This window comes from Aspergillus chevalieri, chromosome 4 (assembly GCF_016861735.1).
Source record: "Aspergillus chevalieri M1 DNA, chromosome 4, nearly complete sequence".
In the NCBI taxonomy this organism is placed as follows: Eukaryota; Fungi; Ascomycota; class Eurotiomycetes; order Eurotiales; family Aspergillaceae; genus Aspergillus; species Aspergillus chevalieri.
Genome location: NC_057365.1, coordinates 2225956 through 2244900, shown reverse-complemented (window position 1 = coordinate 2244900; position 18945 = coordinate 2225956). Strand labels below are relative to the sequence as shown.

Here is an 18945-nt window from a genome sequence, read left to right as displayed (position 1 = left end):
GCCTTGAACTACGCCAAAAATGTTCTTTGTATACGTAACGGTTATTTTTTAATCAAGGCGTAGACGTTTTTCTGGCGGGGAGGGTAGGAAGAGATGGCCCAGAGTTTCGGTGGGTAGTTGGGCTAGACACATGGCGCTGTTGGATGGTTGATAGATGGATGGAAAAGATACATAGTACAAGGAATGATCAGGTAGTATTTTAGCGCGAGCTGTGGTTTCCCCTCCGTGCTCAATGTGATCAAACCAAAAAACCGGGCACAAATGCGCGCAGATGAAAAGGGAAGCTGAAAATTTCTTGTATAGGGCTCAATGCTCGGGAAAAGAATGTCTAACTTCATAAACTAGAGACACGAATAACAAACCATAAGAATGAATTAAAACAAGTAGAAAGGCATACAACGTTTATATCACACTCCGGATCATCGTCACTCAACCAATCCTTCTTTTCTACAATAACACATCGTCATGTCTATACCGTCCAACAGCGTCAAACCTTCAAGGAGTAGCTTTGCTCATGCCAATGAGACGCTTGACACCAACCTATTCCAATATCAGCATCACAAATCTGATAATCTAGAAAAGTCCGGACTTACCATCCAGTTACCACACTCCTCCGTCCTGTTGGCCATAATGTCAACGTGGATCGTCCGGGCAGTCTCGTAGTCGCGCGCCTGGATAGCCTGCGCAAGCTGCGTCATGTCCGAGATAGTGTTCGGCTTGAGTAGATCTTCGTTGTTGAGGTGGTCGAAGAGGATGTTCAACCGGCGCTCAGCGTCGTCGACCTGGGCTTTGAAGGTAGATGGGGCGCGGCCCTTGACGCGCTGCATGTCTGCGGAGAGGATCTCGTAGATGGGCATGGCGTCAGCGGGGATGTGAGAGCGGTCACCCGGTGCTGTGTAGTAAGATTAGCTGGGTCATAATGCAGAGTATACTGTGTGCAACTTACGGTACTTGGGAGGAGCCGGGGTGGCCCGCTTCTGCGACGATGCGGTGCTGGGGCGCGAGCCAGGGCCTTGAGGAGGAGCCTGCTGCATTGGTGGTGGTGGAACAGCTGGAGATGCGGCGGGTGCAAACGGGCTGCTTGCTACTGGAGGCTGCTGAGGGGCGTATGGAGAAGGCACGGCTTGTGCCGGAGGAGGAACTGGAACCCGACTTTGAAGCTGTGGGCTCTGGGCCGCCGGGCTAGGAGCGTACCTGTTCGTTGGCGGCGGCATAGACGGCGGAGGATTGTAAGGCGAAGCCCCGCGAGGGATTGGCCCCGGTGCACCCATAGGGTTTCCAAGCTGGGGAGACTGAGGCAAGGAAGCGTAGGGGTTTGCAGGGGGTGTAGGGCCAGGCACCATTGAAGGTGGTGGAACGGCCGAGGGCGGCGACGTCATGCGCGGCGGAGGAGCAGGGCCCTTGGGCGGAGGAGGCACCGAAGGCGGCCGCTGAGCGGTCGGAGGTCCAACTGGTGGAGGACCCTGGGTGAGAGTTGGCGACTGATTCGGGAAGGGCGAACCGATAGCGCGACCACCACTTGCAGGGGTTGCACGGCGCGACGACTTCATGAAATCCTCGGGCAGGTCGTTCCATGCGGGAAGGTTCGTGGCAGTGGTGTAGGTGGAGACGTTCGCAGGCGACTGGCTAGACGACGCACGAGGGGGAGGAGGAACGGAGGCACCGAGAGGTTGAGCACCAAAGGCTGGCGGCGCGGTAGGTTGATATCCAGCGGGAGCATAGCTACCAGCGGGAGCGTACGGGTTCGTGGAAGGCTGAGGTGTCACCGCCGCAGTTGGGGCATATGGGTTCACAGCCGGAGCCTGCGGAGCGTAAGGGTTTGCAGGCGCAGTCGGAGCAAAGGGGGTGGCTGTCGTAGTTTGAGGGGCATAAGGGTTTTGAGGAGCAACCGGGGTGAAGCTCGTCTGAGGTTGGTACGCAGCAGGCTGAGGAGGAAGGGGTCTAGTAACCGAAGCCCTGGTGGCAGGAGCAGTGGTTGCCGTGCCCCGCTTAGGAGCGGCCTGTCTCATCGCCAACTGGATGCGGTTGCGGGCAATCTCAGCCTCGGGGTGCTTCACCGGCACAAGGTCAAGATATTGCTGCGCAATTTGAAGGCGTCCATGTGTAGCAACGACATCCGCGTATTCAATGTACTTGTCGTACAAGTTGCTGAGCTTCCAGTCTGCCTCCTTAGTTCGCTCCGTGTCCTGGAACTTAGTGACCTGGCGGAAGATAGTCACCTTCTCGATCAAACCTTGGAGAGCACGAACGTGGACGGAGAAGGAAGAACTGTCAGTTGCGGTTTCAAGACCTTTCTGCTCGTTCTCGCGAAGCTCTTCCGTCCAGATCCCAACCACCTTCTCCAACTTAGAGCCGACCAAGAAACAGAGGGAAGCATCCTTGCGAGCAGCCTTGTCATCCGACGCGCGAACTTGGTCTTCTAAGCGGTCACCGAGAGCCTCGCAGAGGTCGGCAAATTCTTTCTCGTCAGCGAAGGTGCAAAGGGCAGCCATGACCTCCTTCCAGTTGGACAAGTCAGCGTTGTGCACAACATCCCAGAGGTTCTTCCCAACGATCGAGGCAAGCAAGCGAATGTAGTTCGGGCCGTCGGTTTGCTTTGAAAAGTAGTGCTCTTGGGCTTTCTCAACACACTTAGGACCGCCACAGATGGCAATCATGAAAGCGTCAGACATACGGTCCTCCTTGAGAGCCACGTCAAGAGCCCTCTCAAAGTCTCCCAAAAGAAGAGCCCTGGTGATCCCCTTCTCCGCGTCAGATTCGGAGCCGTTGAATATCTGGAAGGGGTTGTTAATCTTGGCCTCCTTGGACGCAGCGATGTCTGATAGGAAGGCATCGGCTTCCGGCGTTGTATCATTAAACATCGACTGCAGGCGCTTGTGCTTCTTCGCTCCCGGCCCGCGGGATTGCTTTGCCTTCTCTGGTTCTTTCTCCTGCTCTTTCTTCTCTTCGCCGTTAGTTTCTTCCTCCTTGTCCAAACCGAGCTTAGCCAGACTGTCGGCAGCATCATCGGCGGATTGGTCCTGGAAACCAAGATATTCGATAATGCCCTTCTTGGGGTTTTCGGAGATCAAAGCCTCAATGACCTTCCAGTCAGACTTGTCCTCCTCACTGACCGCATTCGTAGCCCTAGTTTCGCAAATGCTGCGGAGATCACCCTCCTTGAGAGCGGTCTCGAAGGTCTCGGTAGCCTTTCCAACGGATTCGTCGACTTCGAATGGAGTGATCTTAATTTTCGATCCACGCTCGCCCTTCTTAGCCAGTCCAATGGAAACCACACGGCCACCAAAGCCGAAAGAGGCGCCGCATGGTCTCTCAAGCCATTTGGGAGCCTTTGGAAGCGAGAAGTTGGAAACTTGCGGCTGAGTCTGTGCCTTCGCGAAGAAGTCTTCCCCGTCAAGAGCCTGGTTCTGATCAGCAATGGCTTGCGCGGTGTCTGTGCGGGTGTTCTGGATGGTCTGGACCGAGAGTTTTCCGTCGAACGAAGCGGTAGCGAAGAAATTGGGGTTGTGAGGGTTCCAACGAGTCTGGAAGGTCCAGTTGGTGACCACGGGGAATTCTCCGTAGGCTTCGCTAGTTTGCGGGTTCCAACAGAGGGTGCGGTTATCCTTGCCGGAGGAGAGAAGCAGGTCGCGGTCCTGATTACACCACGAAAGCGACAGCACGCCGACTTCATGGCCTCCAAGACTCTACGGGAAACATGTCAGAAGCTGTTCTGCGCGTTTGTGAAGGAGTTGAAGCTTACCCTCTCTGGAGCATGGGAATTCCGGAGATCCCACACATGAATCAACGGATCATCCAGTGTAGCAGTAACGAGTCTCGTGGGCTTTTCAGGGTCCCAAGCCACAGAGCTGACAGCCTTCCGTCCCACATTGTTCAAGGTCAAGGTCTCCCTCTTTGTCTTGACATCCCACACGGTCACAAAACCCGCACTGCTACCAGTAACCAGAATATGTGCGACCTTCTTGTTCCAATCCAAGCATTCGATATCATCGGCACGGGCAGCGGTGCTTCCCAGTCGGAACGAGCTTTCCATGTTATTGAGATCGGAAATGTAGAGTTCTCCGTTTGCGCCACCGGTTGCGAGGAGGTTGGGGTGTCGGGGGTTGAATTGGAGCGCCTTAATGGCCCCCGAGTGCTTGGTTGTTCTCGAGATGATGGGGTCACTTGGATTGAATACCATGCGTCAGCTCAGTGAATAATTGCCCCAGCATTAAAACAACCCAACAAACCTTGCACCACTGAGCAGCTTATCAGCGTCCCACAGATCCAACGAGCCATTCTCCAGAGCACCAGCAATCACACCCCGCGAGTTATCTTCGGATTCGGTCCAGGCGATATCGTTGAAACTGAACGCATAGTCGATTAGTATATTTTCTGTTCCTTTCCATTCGCAAGGTGTCACGAGATCAAGCATACCCCGACTCTGTGGCAATCTTGCCCACCGGCTGCAGTTCCTCACCGGCATCCTGCCGACCCAACCCGAGATCCCACAGCTCCAGACATGTTTCGTTCGAGAAATCAGCGTTCACTGCGCCTGCCCGAGTACCGGTAGCAACCAATGGCGAGGCTGCGCCGGGAGACCAAGCAAAGGTGGCCGTCCGGGGAATGTCCCTCAGACGTACCATGCTGCTGAGTATAGTAGTAGTCGGATCAGGAGAGGACCGAAGCGGGAGTAAATATTAACACGTAGGCGTAAACAAATAGATCATAGAACAAAGCTAAACAGTCAGTTGTGTCCAGTCGAAGAAAGGCACTGGTTCCCTTCTTCTCGCTTGTCCTAAAGTATGGAGATGAAGCGATCTGGTAAAGTCGAGCAACCAAGTGTCCTCCTGGAGGGACCGGGGGAACGAACCGCCCTAAACCCACTTGGGTGCTCGAGGTCAGCACGTGATATCAGCGGCGGAAAGTCTAGACAGCGGCAACTGGGAGTACTAGAAACTATTCGAGCACCTTTAATCCTCTGCTGCAATTGAGATTTGAGTCGAAGGCGGATTGTTTACACACACAAGAATTGCCTTTTCTTATTAACTCCCTGAAAAGACGAAAATGAGTGAAGCGGCCCGCCTCAAAAGCACCGTCTATGTCGGAGGTCTCGATCAAGCAGTAACAACACAAACACTGGCAGAGGCATTCGTACCATTCGGTGAAGTCGTGGATATTACTCTCCCCAAGCCAGATGCTCCATCTTCGACAGATCTGCACCGGGGATTTGGATATGTGGAGTTCGACCTTCCCCAGGATGCGACAGAAGCAATCGACAACATGGATGGCAGTGAGCTCTTCGGACGCACAATAAAGGTTGCTGCAGCCAAGCCACAGAAGGATAGCAATGAGGGTCTCGGTAGTAAGACAGCGATTTGGGAACAGGTATGTTTCACAACTACTTTGGTATTCAGATTACGGCGTACTGATTAAATCTACAGGAGGGTTATTTAGCCAAGTACGCCGTCAGTGAAGAAGACAAGCTTGCGGCAGAACAAGCTCAGGATGAATCAAATGAGCGACCCCAGGACCCTATGCAAGGACTGGAGCAGCTGGACGTTGCAGGTCCGAAACCAGAATGAACACCAAGCCTACCAAGAAGGAAGGAAAAAGATCCCGACGACCGGTGATCTGGTAGGATATTGCTTCCGACAGATCCCTCCATTCACGATCCGTACTATATACACGCGCCCTGAATTCGAGCATTTTTTTTTTTTGTTTTTTGCCCTTGCTATTTCTCCTGCAACATCAATCTTCCCTAGGCATAATACAGAACCCCAATGGTACAATGGAATGTCATCATGCAATACATTCTAGTGCTCACGCTGCTCGGGGCTGTTGCGGTAGAGACGCAGGGTCTTGTCGGTCAAGAGCTTGTTGGTCAGGGAGTAACCCGCAGCTCCAAGGGCGACACTGGAGTATCCGTCAGCGGGGTTAAAGGGGGAGAATGGCGGGGGGGGGAAAGCAGAAGCTCAATGTGTATGTAGGATCATGGATAGAGAAACATACGCAAGGACAACACCTGAATTGAAAGAATAGTTAGGCCAATATCACAAAACACGAAAGCATAATAGACTGGTAACGCGACATACCAAGAGGAATCAACTCCGGGGGGATCTTCTTCAGGTTGCGCAGGCGCTGAGAGATGGTGTGAGCTAGAAACATCGTTAGTTACATCACTTCTCAACCCAGGTCCCTTGATGTCCATTCAAAAGTCCTGATTGACAAGAGAAGCTCTGGAAGATCCTCCATACCACTGTGGTTCTCCTTCTGTAGAACAATTAACTGTCAGCAACCGATCGCAAGCTCCACGCCAGAATTATCTCATCGCACGGTCGGAGGGAAACACTCACAGGAGCCGGGAAGAAGTAAGGCCGGGTGGCCTGCAGCCGCATGATACGAGTAGCGTACATGGTGAGCTTGAGGTAAAGAAGAGCAGACTAGAGAAAGAATCTCAGAAGAAGTGGGAGGACTGCAGTAGTTTTGGTAACGGGATAAACGAAGGTGTTCGGGTGGTTAGGAAATCTCGTTGCATGAGTGGCTCGCTAGACCGCCCGCGGCCATTCCCGGCTGGTTTCATCAACGGAGGCTCTCTCCCTCTTTCTCTCTTTCTCCCACTCCCGACTCTCCGTCACCACAACTAAACCGATTTCTTTAGTTCCTTAAGAACTCGTTCGTCAAAATGGGTGCTATTCCGGAAGCCGATCCCGATGAGCCTCAAGTCACCAAGCCCTTCAAGTTCGTGACAGGTGAGCTTTGATCCCGCTGGAAAATTACTCCGCCTACCATCATGTCATGGGCCAATGGCTGTTTAACAGACTCAATTGCTAATCTGTTTATAGCTGGTATGTTTGTGCTAGGTTTCCCGTCGATCTAAAGTGCCCCGCGTCGGCTGTTGAGCTTTTTGCCGGTTATCGCGAAGGGTGATAAATGGGTGGCATGGTGGAAAACTGACAACGCGGTTCCGGTTATAGGTTACGACGCTCGTTTCCCTCAGCAGAACCAGTACGTGTCCTTGTGGAATTCTTGCAACGGGATTTGGTACTGACGCGCGCAGGACCAAGCACTGCTGGCAGAACTACGTCGACTACTACAAGTGTGTCGAGGCTAAGGGCGAGGAATTCCGTCCCTGCACCCAGGTATCTATCTATCCTAACCTTCCAGAATTGACTTCCAAAGGCCAATGGTCTAACGATTCTAGTTCTACCACGCCTACCGCGCTCTCTGCCCCAAGGCCTGGACTGACCGATGGGACGGCCAACGCGGTATGTTTTTATGAATCGCATTTGGGGCGAAGCTATGCTAATAATGCTACAGAGGGTGGTAACTTCCCCGTTCGCTTGGACCGGTAAACCATTTCGTTTTGTATGACCGTCAAGAATGTCAACATGTATTCTACTTGAATCAAGCGGGCATGAATTCAGTTTCTGTGGAGCTCCTAAAACCAAACGGACTGTGTATATAGGCTCACAGAGTTCATTTCTCTTCATTGGTCTGCGATGTAATTGAGCTGTAAGCGTATGTCATTGGCACTTGCGAATTGTATGCTAGGCCGCTTGCAGATATAGCGGTAACGTATTCAACGGGCGAGCGGCGAATACGGCCGAAGTGCGAATTTTCCCCGCAACCATTACTTTTCGAAGCTTTTCAACCACCAACACCATTCAATCTGACTGAATGAGACTATCTCCTAGTTAAATACATGTCTATTTACTAGGACATCTCCTTATAGTGTGCCCAATAATCCCACAACCACTACAGCGTGGTGGAGCTCGCTGGCGAGGTGTAGCATCATTAAGTTGCTCATTAAGCTGTGCATCAAGCTGCTGAATAGTATCAAGCTGCTGAATATGCTCACGGCCTTCCTGTACAGAGATAAAGAGGTCATCCCCTAGAGAAGTGTGTTTCCTTGCCTTCTTCTTCATTTTCCGCTCATTTTCAGCCCGTAGAACCTTGATGTCTTCTTGTAGAATGAGGTTCATATTCATCGCCATCTGTGCAGCCTTCTCAAGATGTTGAATATGAGAGATTGGGCTGCTAGAAAGTGTCCTTTTTTTCCGAAGACTTCTTTGTAGGCTGCGAACCTTATGGTCTAACTGGCGAGGATTTTGAGGTGTTTGAAAAGCAGACGAGATTGAGCCTTCAGTTAGATTTGGCGGTGGTGTTGGTGTACGAAGTTGAAAGGTGATTTTCTCAAGAACCCGACCCTGATTCAATGGTTTAAGACCTGCACCTGCAAAGCCACTGCATATATTCCCTTTGGTAAATGCTGCTTTGCGTGCAGGAGGGTATAAATGTAGAAAATCTTCCTTGTCAATGTGGTTGTTTCCAGCCACCATCATACCTTCCACTAGTTTTCCATATGCGCGTTTGAGCGGCCCAAAAACCCCGACATCCAGGGGCTGAAGAAGATGAGATGTATGTGGAGGCATACAAAGACAGATAATTGAATTGTTCTTGCAGAAATCATCAAATTCAGCAGTTTGGTGACTTGAATGACCATCAAGGATAAGCAACCGCTTCGCGCCAGTTGAATGCAGCTTTGAAAAAGGATCAAAAATTTGCTTTAACCACTTGAGACCAATCGCATCAGTTGTCCAGCCATTTGGACTGTTGGTAAGCTTCCAATCCAGGGGAAGATTATCCTCTTCATACCAAGCAGCCTGGTGTTCTTTCCCCTTCAAGATAATTGCCGCTGGAATAAGAATGCCCTTAGAGCTCACACATTCAATGATTGTGACCCATTCACGATTTCCCTGGATAACTGTACGAGGTCTCTCACTGCGTTCTGCTGCAGTAATAACCTTGGATGTTGTGCAGAGTCCCATTGCAAAGCCAGTTTCGTCAAAATTCCAGATATCATCTTCATGTATACCATGTTCTTGGATAACCTTGCGTACAATCTCAAACCACTCTTTAAGAACCTTTGGATCCTCTTGTTTTGCCCGCTGGTATGTGATTCTTCGATTGTATCTTGTACGTAGTTCAGGACGACGTTTGGTAAAGGAATAGGCCCAGTTGATTCCAAGAATTGCAGTTGGATCTTGTGTACGCTCACGAAGTAAAATTTGCGCCATTCCACGCAGGAATTCTGACCGAATTGAGAATCCTCGCTTGTCTGCATCTAGTAGACTCTTGACAAGCACTTCTTCTTCATATTCTGTCAATTTATGGCCATTTGCACGTGTTTCTGTACGTGGTTTGATTCCATTAAGCCGCTTGCGGAGGGAGGATTCAGAGACACCATATATCTGGGCGGCTTTCAATTTTGATTGAACTTTTTTCTCTTTCCATGCAGTAATAGCCATTTGCATACGGGCTTCCTTAGATAAAGGCATTTTTGTGTATAAAAAGTAGAAGAAATGATGTGTTAAAAATGGTTGTGTTGAATATTTTGGTGGTTGCGGGGAAAATTCGCACTTCGGCCGTATTCGCCGCTCGCCCGTTGAATACGTTAATCAAATCCAGGCGAATATTTCAAAAGTCTACTTCTGGAGAATGTCGCCTAATATTAAGCTACACTTGTTATTAACACAACAATTGACATGTAGTCTATCATTCTGTCTATCCAATCCCACCTGTATATATAACACTAGATCCCAAATTCGATAATCGCAGTGATGGGTATGTCCTCCTCAGCGACACCAAGAGAATAAAAGAAATCAACAAAAGAAGACAAGACAAGAGAATCGCAAAAACCAAATGCAAATAGATCAAAATATGTACAACCCAAAAAAAAAAAAAAAGAAAGACAGAAACTTTTGTACTGGTCGTTCCCTCGCGGGCAAAAAAAAAAACAAATCTATGCATGCTGAGCCTCCGGAACACCCTTTAACTTGCGATAAATCTTCTTGTGCTCTTCCAAGAACAAAAATGTCGCAATAGTATGCGGTCCCAGGCGAATAAAACTGGGAACCCATCCCCGGAAAGACCAACCCAGGCCTTCTTTACGGGTAATATCCCGCAGCAGACCCAGAATCGAATGCCCAGCGCTCTCAGTCGGCGACGCGCTCATAACCCTGGTCTTGATCACATCAACAGGACTGCAAACGGTCGTAGCCACAAAACCAGCCAAAAATGACGCCGTGAAATGCGTCAACAGGTTGTCCGACATGCCCAACTTGCCAATGCACAGACCTTTGAAGGTATCATAAGAAGCCAGCTGTGAGGCCGTCATGAGCACAGCACGGGTGGAGTTTGGCCAGACACCGCGGAACAAACTCGCGGGTCCCTCTTCACGAGTCATCTGCACGAGTCCGTGCAGGGCGTGCTTGTAATTACGGCGCTGGGCGGGTGGTAGTGCGGCGTCGGACTGCATCCGCACGTTGAGGACGTCGGCGGGGTTTCCTGCGATTCCGCCCAGGAAGCCCGAGGTACAGGCCATTCCGACTAGTGTGAGGGTGCCAGGGGGTTGTCCGGATGAGGTGAAGTAGGATTTAAGTTCTTCGTAGATACCGAATCGGGTCGTTGAGTAGGTCAATTGGCGCAGGACAGCTGCGGATAGCTACGCAATTAGCGACAGTTCGAGTTTCTTCTGCAGCTCGGCTGAACATACACCACTGTATAACCCCAGAATCCCATCATTCTTGGCGACATGGGCAAATGTGCCCACCATGCTCGTCGGGGCGCCAGGCCCACGGGTTTGCAAGCGCACCTTTGCGATATCGATTAGCGATCGGACAAAAAAATCGGCAAAAAGCAAGCAACGGAGGCACATCGCGGAGAATTTAGGCAATGTATACCTTCACTATAATAACAAAGTCAGTCACAGTTCTGTCCTAAGCTCGATATAAAGAATTGACGTACCAAGATCTAACGGGTGAGTGACACCCGCAGCGAAGCACGAGGCAGAACCCCCAAACCAGAAAGGATAATGCACCTTTCCAGCAGCCGGAGCCCTGACGGACTGCGAAACCTCCGACTTTGCGCTGGTAGCCATCTTGTCTAGCAAGAGAGCACCGCAGAGATTGACAGTTGGGAGTGAAAGGAAAACTGGAAGGGAGAGAGAGAGAATCGTCACTGATATTCCTGTTCGGGATTAGATCAGGACTCCGAATGTCGGCCGTTGGTCACATGGCAGCCAATCAGAGTCTCGGTTTTGTCGGTCCTGGCGGTAAACTTCGGTAATACGGCTGTATGGCTGTCATCGGCGTTTTTCATATCAAGGCTATGAGACAAGATGAGACAATTTGGGGATAGGAAGCCATAGAGATGTCTTTCTATGCTTGCACGACCATTGGAAATACTAATTGAGAATGTACATGGTGCCTGTATTGAGCATAGCATGAAGAATAGCGAACATCGGTAGAATAACGAGTCAGCACCGAGCGTACCCCGAATCCTGCTGGTTGCAACTTGGCATGAGATAATAGGCCCAGGGAGCCCAATTCATCGGGGAGAGAGAAGAATAACGCATTCCTAGACCGTATTTTGTGTTTGAAGACCTAGTCAAAACGTTCTCTCGATCTGTAGAGCCCTATGTTTATAATGCTGTAATCCATACTTCGGCGACTTGTTCTGCCGGTCCGGTATTTCCCCGATATGTCAGTCTCGTCAAACCGATGGCAGCGAACTTCCCATTGATCATTGTCACAGCATAAAACTTGCGCTATGCGATTGTTGGCCACGGGCCGTGCCCTTCGTGCTAGCAGTGGCAGATGGTCCATTGCGGCCCCTCGTCACAGCATACTGCCGTTGGTACATCGTCCAGAGAACTGGCTAACCCCACGGAGGGGCTGGAGCTCTACAGTTGCTCGCAGGACGGAGGAAAATGCAGACGCCGCCATGATCGCCGGATTGAACCACGGAAAAAAGCAGAATCAGCAAAAGGATGCCCTCACGATCGAAGGACAGTCGTACAAGACAGACGAGTGGACGAACGCGCGAGAAACGATTCTGTCCCACGTTGGCCGCCAACTTTATCTTGACGAGAACCACCCTCTTGCCATTACACGGAAACTCATTGAGAGTCAATTCCCCAATCCTATCTACGGTAACTATGCCGAAACGAACCCGGTTGTCTCGACGAAGGACAACTTCGATATCCTAGGCTTCCCTTCGGATCATCCCGGCCGCAGCCGCACCGATACCTACTACATCAACGAAACGACCCTTCTGAGAACACATACCAGTGCGCATCAGCAAGCATATTTCCAGCAGATTAACCGCAATGAGAGCACTCGTCCGGAGGAGCGTGGGTATACTGTGGTTGCGGATGTGTATCGGAGAGATGCGATTGATCGCAGCCACTACCCCGTGTTCCACCAGATGGAGGGTGCTATGCTTTGGAAACGTCCTGATCAGGAGTCGTTGAATCGTTCAAGTGAGACAGCTGCAGCTATCATGGAGGATCTCAAGCGCATCCCCACGCACGATGTCGTTGTCGAGGACCCCAACCCCACTGTCCATGCTGAACGGAATCCCCTCCAAGCGGAACACCACACTCAAGAGGAGGTGGAGGCCATTGCTGCGCATCTCAAACGGTCGTTGGAGAAGATGGTCATCAAGATCTTCACCGAGGCCAGCAAGGCAGCAGCTGCCCATGCAGGTGGTGCCGCTGAGACGGAGCCGTTGAAGGTCCGGTGGGTGGAGGCATATTTCCCATTCACCAGCCCATCTTGGGAGCTAGAAGTCTTCTGGCAGGGTGACTGGCTCGAGATCCTAGGTTGCGGAGTTATCAAGCAGGACCTCCTGATCAACTCAGACGTACCCAACCGCGTCGGATGGGCGTTTGGTCTTGGCCTAGAGCGTATCGCCATGCTCCTTTTCAACATTCCTGACATCCGTCTCTTCTGGTCCCGCGATCCACGATTCCTCTCCCAGTTCAAAGAAGGCAAAATCACCCGCTTCGAGCCTTTTTCCAAGCACCCAGCATGCTACAAAGACGTTGCCTTCTGGCTTCCCTCTGCCACATCGACTGCATCAGCAGCGGGTGGCACCGTCCCATTCCACGAGAACGATGTCATGGAAATCGTCCGTGAAATTGGCGGTGATCTGGTCGAAGACGTTACGCTCATCGACGAGTTTACGCACCCTAAGAAGCGCAGAACGAGCATGTGCTACCGCATCAATTACCGGAGTCTGGAGCGCACGCTGACGAATGAAAAAACTAATGATTTGCATGAGAAAGTGCGGGAGAGGCTGGTTAAGCAGCTTGGGGTTGAACTGCGGTGATTCTGTACAAATATATCATGATATCTGTAATTAGGTGAAAAACAATGTATGACTGCGACTTCACTCATCCCAGACTTCGCTACAGACATGAAAATCCTGGGTTAAGATGAGCTGAATTTGCGCTGGACCGCCGGTTCAACTATCGGCTGAACTTTCAAGCGGGCGAAGAAAAAAGTATATGAAACCATATTTCTGGACTGGAATAACCACATTACACGACAAACAGAAACAATTAACTTCTTTCTACATCCATTACAGATATCATGGCATCTAAGCCTACCTACCGCATCGCCTCGATCCCCGGCGATGGCATCGGTCCCGAAGTGGTCAGCGCCACAATCCAGGCCGTTACCAAACTATCTCACACTCTTGGGACATTCGATATCGAATTTACCTATCTTCCTTGGGGAACTGAGTACTACAAGGAACATGGGAAATACGTCTCCGACAACTATCTGGAGGAGTTGCGCCAGTTGTACGTACCATGAGCATCCACTCATTCAATATGTACATTGACAGTGCACAGCTCAGCAGCCCTCTTCGGTGCCGTGGGCGACCCCAACGTCCCAGACCATATCTCCCTCTGGGGCCTGTTGCTCGCCCTCCGCAGCCCCCTCCAACTCTATGCCAACGTCCGCCCTGTCCGCACCTTCCCAGGAACAAAATGCAAACTCAACACAACCAAGCAAATCAACTGGATGCTCGTCCGCGAGAACTCCGAAGGTGAGTACTCCGGCCAAGGCGGCCGCTCGCACATCGACCACCCCTGGGAAGCAGCGACTGAAATCGCGATCTTCACGCGCGTGGGCATCGAGCGGATCATGCGGTTTGCGTTTGAGACGGCGCAGTCACGGCCGAAGAAGCGGCTTACTGTTGTTACGAAGAGTAACTCGATGAGACATGGGATGGTGCTTTGGGATAAGGTTGCTGCGGAGGTCGCGGGGGATTTCCCGGATGTGAGCTGGGATAAGATGCTTGTTGATGCTATGACTGTTCGGATGGTTGACAAGCCTGAGTCGTTGGATACTATCGTCGGAACGAATTTGCATATGGATATTTTGTCTGATTTGGCTGCTGCGCTGGCAGGGTCGATTGGGGTTGCGCCATCGGCGAATTTGGATCCTACGAGGAAGAATCCGTCGATTTTTGAACCTGTACATGGGAGTGCGTTTGATATTACGGGGAAGGGTGTTGCAAATCCCGTGGCGACGTTTTGGTCTGCGGCTGAGATGCTGAATTGGTTGGGAGAGAGGGAGGCAGCGGGAAAGTTTATGAAGTGTGTCGAGAGGGTTTGTGAGGGGGGTGTTCTTACAGCTGATCTTGGTGGGAAGGCGAAGACGCAGGATGTTGTTGATGCGCTTTGTGCTGAGATTGAGGAGCTTGCTTAGATTGCATTCTACAGGAACGTATGTAGGACTACGTAGCCAACATAAATGTCAATACATGTTCGATTTAGGCTCTGAGATGTTGAGTAGGTAGTTTAGATTTCGTTAATCTTATGTGTCTTGCATGAATTTGAACTCATTTCTGGATGGAAGCAAGGAGTATTTGATGAAAGTGGAACGAAGGAGTCCAACTGTAGGAATACCTAACAGCCATCGGAAATGTACGGACAGCGAATAGTTAGCCAGAACAATCAATCATCTGCTGCCCTGACTCCTACGACAATAACCGTGGGCTGAAAGTTTAGCCGCACGCATACTCCGGGGTATGTGCAACGAACTATAAGAAGAAACGAAGCACATCTGAAGACGGCCATAACAAAACCTCCCGCCGCCAAATGCAATCAACCAGACCATTTATTCTCTTCTTCAACTCAGTCAGACGTGCAGTATCCTTCAATCAACAGCTGCAAAAGATAGCCCGAACGGAACTCGTCACCAGCAAAAGCAGAGACGAGTTCTTCTCAGACCTGCAAGGAAAGTACAAAGACATATCAGTCATATACATGACATCGGCTAGTGGTGCTGTAAGCTTTCTTCTATACCGAAACGTAAATTCTCAAGCCAAGTCTAAAGCGAAACAATTAGCCGGTAGATTCGATGTAGACCTAATACACCACCACCTCCAAACCTGCAAACACTGTCACAACGGCGCGGGCTATAACAAAATCGATGTCGATGCATGCACAAAGCATGGAATCGCAGCGACGTACGCTCCAGAGCCCATCACAGAAGCAACGCAAACTTGACCATCTGGTTGATGCTGGGTGCACTGCACCAATTGAATTCATCTTTTAAGTCCTTGTGTGCTGAAAATTTCAAGAAGGGCCTTGACTTCGGGCATAATCCGCAGGGGAAGATGGGTATACTTGGAATAAGTCGGATTGGGCGTGAGATCAAAAAGCGTGTTGAGTCATTTGGGATCCAGACGCGGTATCATAATTGCAGTTCACTCTCACCTGAGCAAGCTGCTGGCGCAGAGTATGTTTCTTTTGAGAAGTTGCTTTCCAAAAGTGATAGAGTCAGCATTAACATTCTACTTACTGCCAACACCAAAGGCCTCATTGGAACGAAAGAAATCGCCCAGATGAAGGAAGGTGTCGTAGTTGTAAACACAGCTCGTGGGGCTATCATTGATGAAGCTGCAATGGCGGATGTATTGGACTTAGGAAGGATAGCATCTGTGGGACTGGATGTGTATGAGAATGAGCCGGTGGTTAACGAGAAACTGGTAAAAAATGAGCGTGCTTTGCTGGTGCCGCATCTCGGGACTCATACGGTCGAGATGTTGGCGAAAATGGAATATCGGGCCTGGAGAATGCGAGGAGGGTGATGCTTGGGGAGAAGTTGCTTTCGACTGTTCCGGAGCAGGCTAATTTACAGTAAAATAGCTAGGGTTAATCACCAGCTATCCCACTATCTACCAAATAACAGTATGGTGATAGAAATGGGTTCTTTTGATATTGAGTGGAAATGACTTATCTGGAGCCGTTCTTATATCAATAAGCTATCATGACTGAAATGCCCCCCCTAACTTCACCTCTGCATTTGTATCAATGTCTCTCAATCCGGATCCAGCGTATTCATAACGCTTAACCGAGTTTTTAGTAGCTATAAAGATGGAAGGAAACTTGCCTTTCTGTCTCGGATATCACATGCAGTATTATTGCATATTATAGGTTTCTATGCGTCTTGCTATATGCTACGTTCGGATGCCACCTGAAAAGCTGTCCGTCGCTTTTGACGGCTTTCTAAATGTCAGACTATCTACCCAGAATGGCTGATCATTCAAACCCAGGCGCAGCCGGTATAATTTCAGCATCGGGTTGAAATTCATTTTCATTAGCAGTATAACCCAGTGCCATGGGTTTGGGAAATGGTGTTCCATATTTCAATTTAAAAATCATCAAAAATTACGGTGTCTGGAGTATTCAATGGTTCAACCTAAGGGCCTTCCTCATTATGTACTCTCATGATATGGGAACCTACGTCTTCATGAATCGTCTTGCTAGCATCTTGTCTGTTATCAGTACAGAGATGGCGAATGCTAGCAGCAAGCAATTGAAAGCTCGCACAATGAGGATCTTACAAAATGTATAAATCTGAATGTAAAGAACAGCGAGAGGAGATAACAGATGAAAAGATCTTTATGCACACCTGCTCTGGAAACAACATGCTGCAGTCACCATTTTCCTTCCACTTCGTTAACAGTGCACAGAAATTCTACTGTCAGCTGTATTTGAAGGTTCGTGACAAGGAAAAACATAGCAATGTTCTATAATGGTACAAGGCGAGAGACTGGTGTACGTATTATTTCATATACGACCTCAGCATCAGAAAATATATTGAATAGCTCATATTATCAAAAGAATTGTGCCATTAGACGGAGCTATTGGCTAAAGAATTCTTGGGAGGGCTATTTGCGCTTGTTTACGAGCCTGTATCAGCTAATGTGAGAGGTTGATACTGCGCTCTCAGTATGGCCGGGGAATAAAAAACTCATAGGAATACGGTAATGTAGCCAAGCTCGACGCTGAATCGATGACCATATTTGATTTCTTATGCTTATGAGCTCGCCAGGCCGCGGTGATGGCAAGCACAAGTCGGATTCAGGGCTAGAACATCTTGAGCCTCAACAAGACAGGCTCCATCCCTCCTACGGCAGTGGAAGATTAACCTATAAAGTTAATTCTCATCATCAAAAGAAACTACTGGGGCAAACAGCAGCAGGAAAGTGCTAGGATTGGTGATCTAATACTCTATCTGCTGACGCAATCCTCGTATTCTCGGTGACCTGTCAAGGATGGTTTTGTCTCTTAATCCCAGTAGAATGATAGAAATGCACGTCGGTGTTCCCTTTTATTCACAATGCGAAACACGAAACGGAGTGAGCGGAAGAAGGGGATAGGGAGATGTGTGCCAGAGTATTTCGGCTCATGCCACTCTTCATTCAGGGAAATGATTCGATGTGTTTATCTTCGAGTTCTGTTAATTTCTTAGATCGAACTCTGTCGAACCCAATTCACCAGATGTAGGAATGCTTTTAGGATTTCTACTCCCAGCCTCGCCAATACTCGGTATACCTACCTCAGCCATGTGCAGATATCTGCAAGTATATGCAGCCGTTTCCAATCAAATATATCAATGCCCCGCTATAACCGAGTATGATGCATAAATGATCTACATATTTCATACAGTTTTCTTTGAGCATAGTCTCACCTCAGATCTCACTGCATTGTGATCTTATCTCTGACGTCCTATGAGTTAGACAGATCGACCGATGTAAAGTCCGTCCAGCCTTGTTTTCAGCCGATTTCGATCAAATGCAGTCCCCCCACGCCCTATCTTGGAAGGTTGGTAAAAAGGCAAGGGTTTGAAATAATGCCAATGCCAGAATACGTCAGCGCATTGTGTGACCTTCCGATCCCAGGAAGGCTGATTCGTAGTCACATTGAGCTTCAGTTCGTATTCTGTATTTGGTAGTATGTAGAAAGAAGTAAATACAGGGTATAATCGAATATAAAAGGAAGGTGGAAGAATAGAGGAAAGAGAAAATCCAAGCTACACAACAGAAAAGCTTTGATTTGGACAATGGCATCTTCAGAAGTTTTCATCTTTGGTGATCAAACCGTAGCTTTCGAGCCCACGCTGCACCGGCTACTGCATGTCAAGGACGACGTATTGTTGTCCGACTTCTTTGATCGAGTCGGTTTTCAATTAAGACGTTACGTTTCCAGCCTCCCAGCCCACCAGCAGGCCTGGTTTCCTCTTTTCACCACGTTGCTCGACCTCTTTGCCCAGCATGAAAAAGTATATTCTGTCCCGGCGCTAAAGTTTGCCCTTCTCTGTGCCACAGAAATTGGCCAGTTCATCAGGTACGCCACCGATTGCAGCCCTCTTAGCTTCTATATTCTTTAACGCTTGATTATAGACACCTTGTGCAGACCACTCGACCATATCCAGTTGCCGCCAGCACGTACCTTGTCGGTGCCTGCACGGGGTCTTTCCCCGCAGCCGCGATTAGCACCTCTCAGACTTTGTCAGAACTTCTTCCGGCAGCTGTTGAAGCCGTTCTTGTCTCTTTGAAACTAGGGCTTCACTCTCTCATCGTGCGATACGACATCGAGGCTTCTGTTCCTGGCCAGCCCAAGTCATGGTCAGCTCTCGTTGACGTCGAGGTCACTGAGGCGGCCGACAAGATTACAGCATATAATGCCGACAAGGCAAGCAATCTTCCTCTCATATTGACCTGTGCACAAAGCTAATGAGATAGCAGTCACTTTCCACTGTCTCACAACTGTACATCAGCTCTGTGAGTCACTCCAGCGTGACAATCAGTGGACCTCCA

General features: G+C 49.7%; 9 protein-coding genes across 9 annotated transcripts; 5 read left to right on the top strand and 4 right to left on the bottom strand.

Moving 5' to 3' along the window:
* Positions 1-495: 495 nt before the first annotated feature.
* Positions 496-4625, bottom strand: sec31 (putative protein transport protein (SEC31); the record flags this gene model as incomplete). Its single annotated transcript, XM_043279052.1, has 6 exons — positions 496-540; positions 594-892; positions 947-3686; positions 3743-4163; positions 4230-4346; positions 4417-4625. 6 exons carry the CDS (start codon positions 4623-4625, stop codon positions 496-498), a joined length of 3831 nt encoding a protein of 1276 aa, XP_043136770.1.
* A 421-nt stretch (positions 4626-5046) lies between these two features.
* ACHE_40811A (RNA-binding protein) lies at positions 5047-5564 on the top strand (the record flags this gene model as incomplete). Its single annotated transcript, XM_043279051.1, has 2 exons — positions 5047-5367; positions 5424-5564. The coding sequence occupies 2 exons, from the start codon at positions 5047-5049 to the stop codon at positions 5562-5564; spliced, it is 462 nt and encodes a 153-aa protein (XP_043136769.1).
* A 231-nt stretch (positions 5565-5795) lies between these two features.
* ACHE_40810S (uncharacterized protein) lies at positions 5796-6395 on the bottom strand (the record flags this gene model as incomplete). The annotated part of the gene is made up of 5 exons (XM_043279050.1): positions 5796-5895; positions 5992-6004; positions 6075-6137; positions 6237-6252; positions 6336-6395. 5 exons carry the CDS (start codon positions 6393-6395, stop codon positions 5796-5798), a joined length of 252 nt encoding a protein of 83 aa, XP_043136768.1.
* A 269-nt stretch (positions 6396-6664) lies between these two features.
* On the top strand, positions 6665-7334 carry COX12 (cytochrome c oxidase subunit VIb; the record flags this gene model as incomplete). Its single annotated transcript, XM_043279049.1, has 5 exons — positions 6665-6731; positions 6957-6987; positions 7040-7121; positions 7184-7247; positions 7300-7334. 5 exons carry the CDS (start codon positions 6665-6667, stop codon positions 7332-7334), a joined length of 279 nt encoding a protein of 92 aa, XP_043136767.1.
* Positions 7335-9784: 2450 nt separating this feature from the next.
* DIC1_2 (putative mitochondrial dicarboxylate carrier) lies at positions 9785-10699 on the bottom strand (the record flags this gene model as incomplete). The annotated part of the gene is made up of 2 exons (XM_043279048.1): positions 9785-10486; positions 10538-10699. The coding sequence occupies 2 exons, from the start codon at positions 10697-10699 to the stop codon at positions 9785-9787; spliced, it is 864 nt and encodes a 287-aa protein (XP_043136766.1).
* Positions 10700-10709: 10 nt separating this feature from the next.
* On the bottom strand, positions 10710-10921 carry DIC1_1 (mitochondrial dicarboxylate transporter; the record flags this gene model as incomplete). Its single annotated transcript, XM_043279047.1, has 2 exons — positions 10710-10729; positions 10789-10921. The coding sequence occupies 2 exons, from the start codon at positions 10919-10921 to the stop codon at positions 10710-10712; spliced, it is 153 nt and encodes a 50-aa protein (XP_043136765.1).
* A 671-nt stretch (positions 10922-11592) lies between these two features.
* ACHE_40806A (phenylalanine--tRNA ligase) lies at positions 11593-13155 on the top strand (the record flags this gene model as incomplete). The annotated part of the gene is made up of 1 exon (XM_043279046.1): positions 11593-13155. One exon carries the CDS (start codon positions 11593-11595, stop codon positions 13153-13155), a length of 1563 nt encoding a protein of 520 aa, XP_043136764.1.
* A 263-nt stretch (positions 13156-13418) lies between these two features.
* ACHE_40805A (isocitrate/isopropylmalate dehydrogenase family protein) lies at positions 13419-14543 on the top strand (the record flags this gene model as incomplete). Its single annotated transcript, XM_043279045.1, has 2 exons — positions 13419-13630; positions 13682-14543. The coding sequence occupies 2 exons, from the start codon at positions 13419-13421 to the stop codon at positions 14541-14543; spliced, it is 1074 nt and encodes a 357-aa protein (XP_043136763.1).
* A 3645-nt stretch (positions 14544-18188) lies between these two features.
* Positions 18189-18862, top strand: ACHE_40804A (putative secondary metabolism biosynthetic enzyme; the record flags this gene model as incomplete). The annotated part of the gene is made up of 2 exons (XM_043279044.1): positions 18189-18472; positions 18529-18862. The coding sequence occupies 2 exons, from the start codon at positions 18189-18191 to the stop codon at positions 18860-18862; spliced, it is 618 nt and encodes a 205-aa protein (XP_043136762.1).
* Positions 18863-18945: the final 83 nt, after the last annotated feature.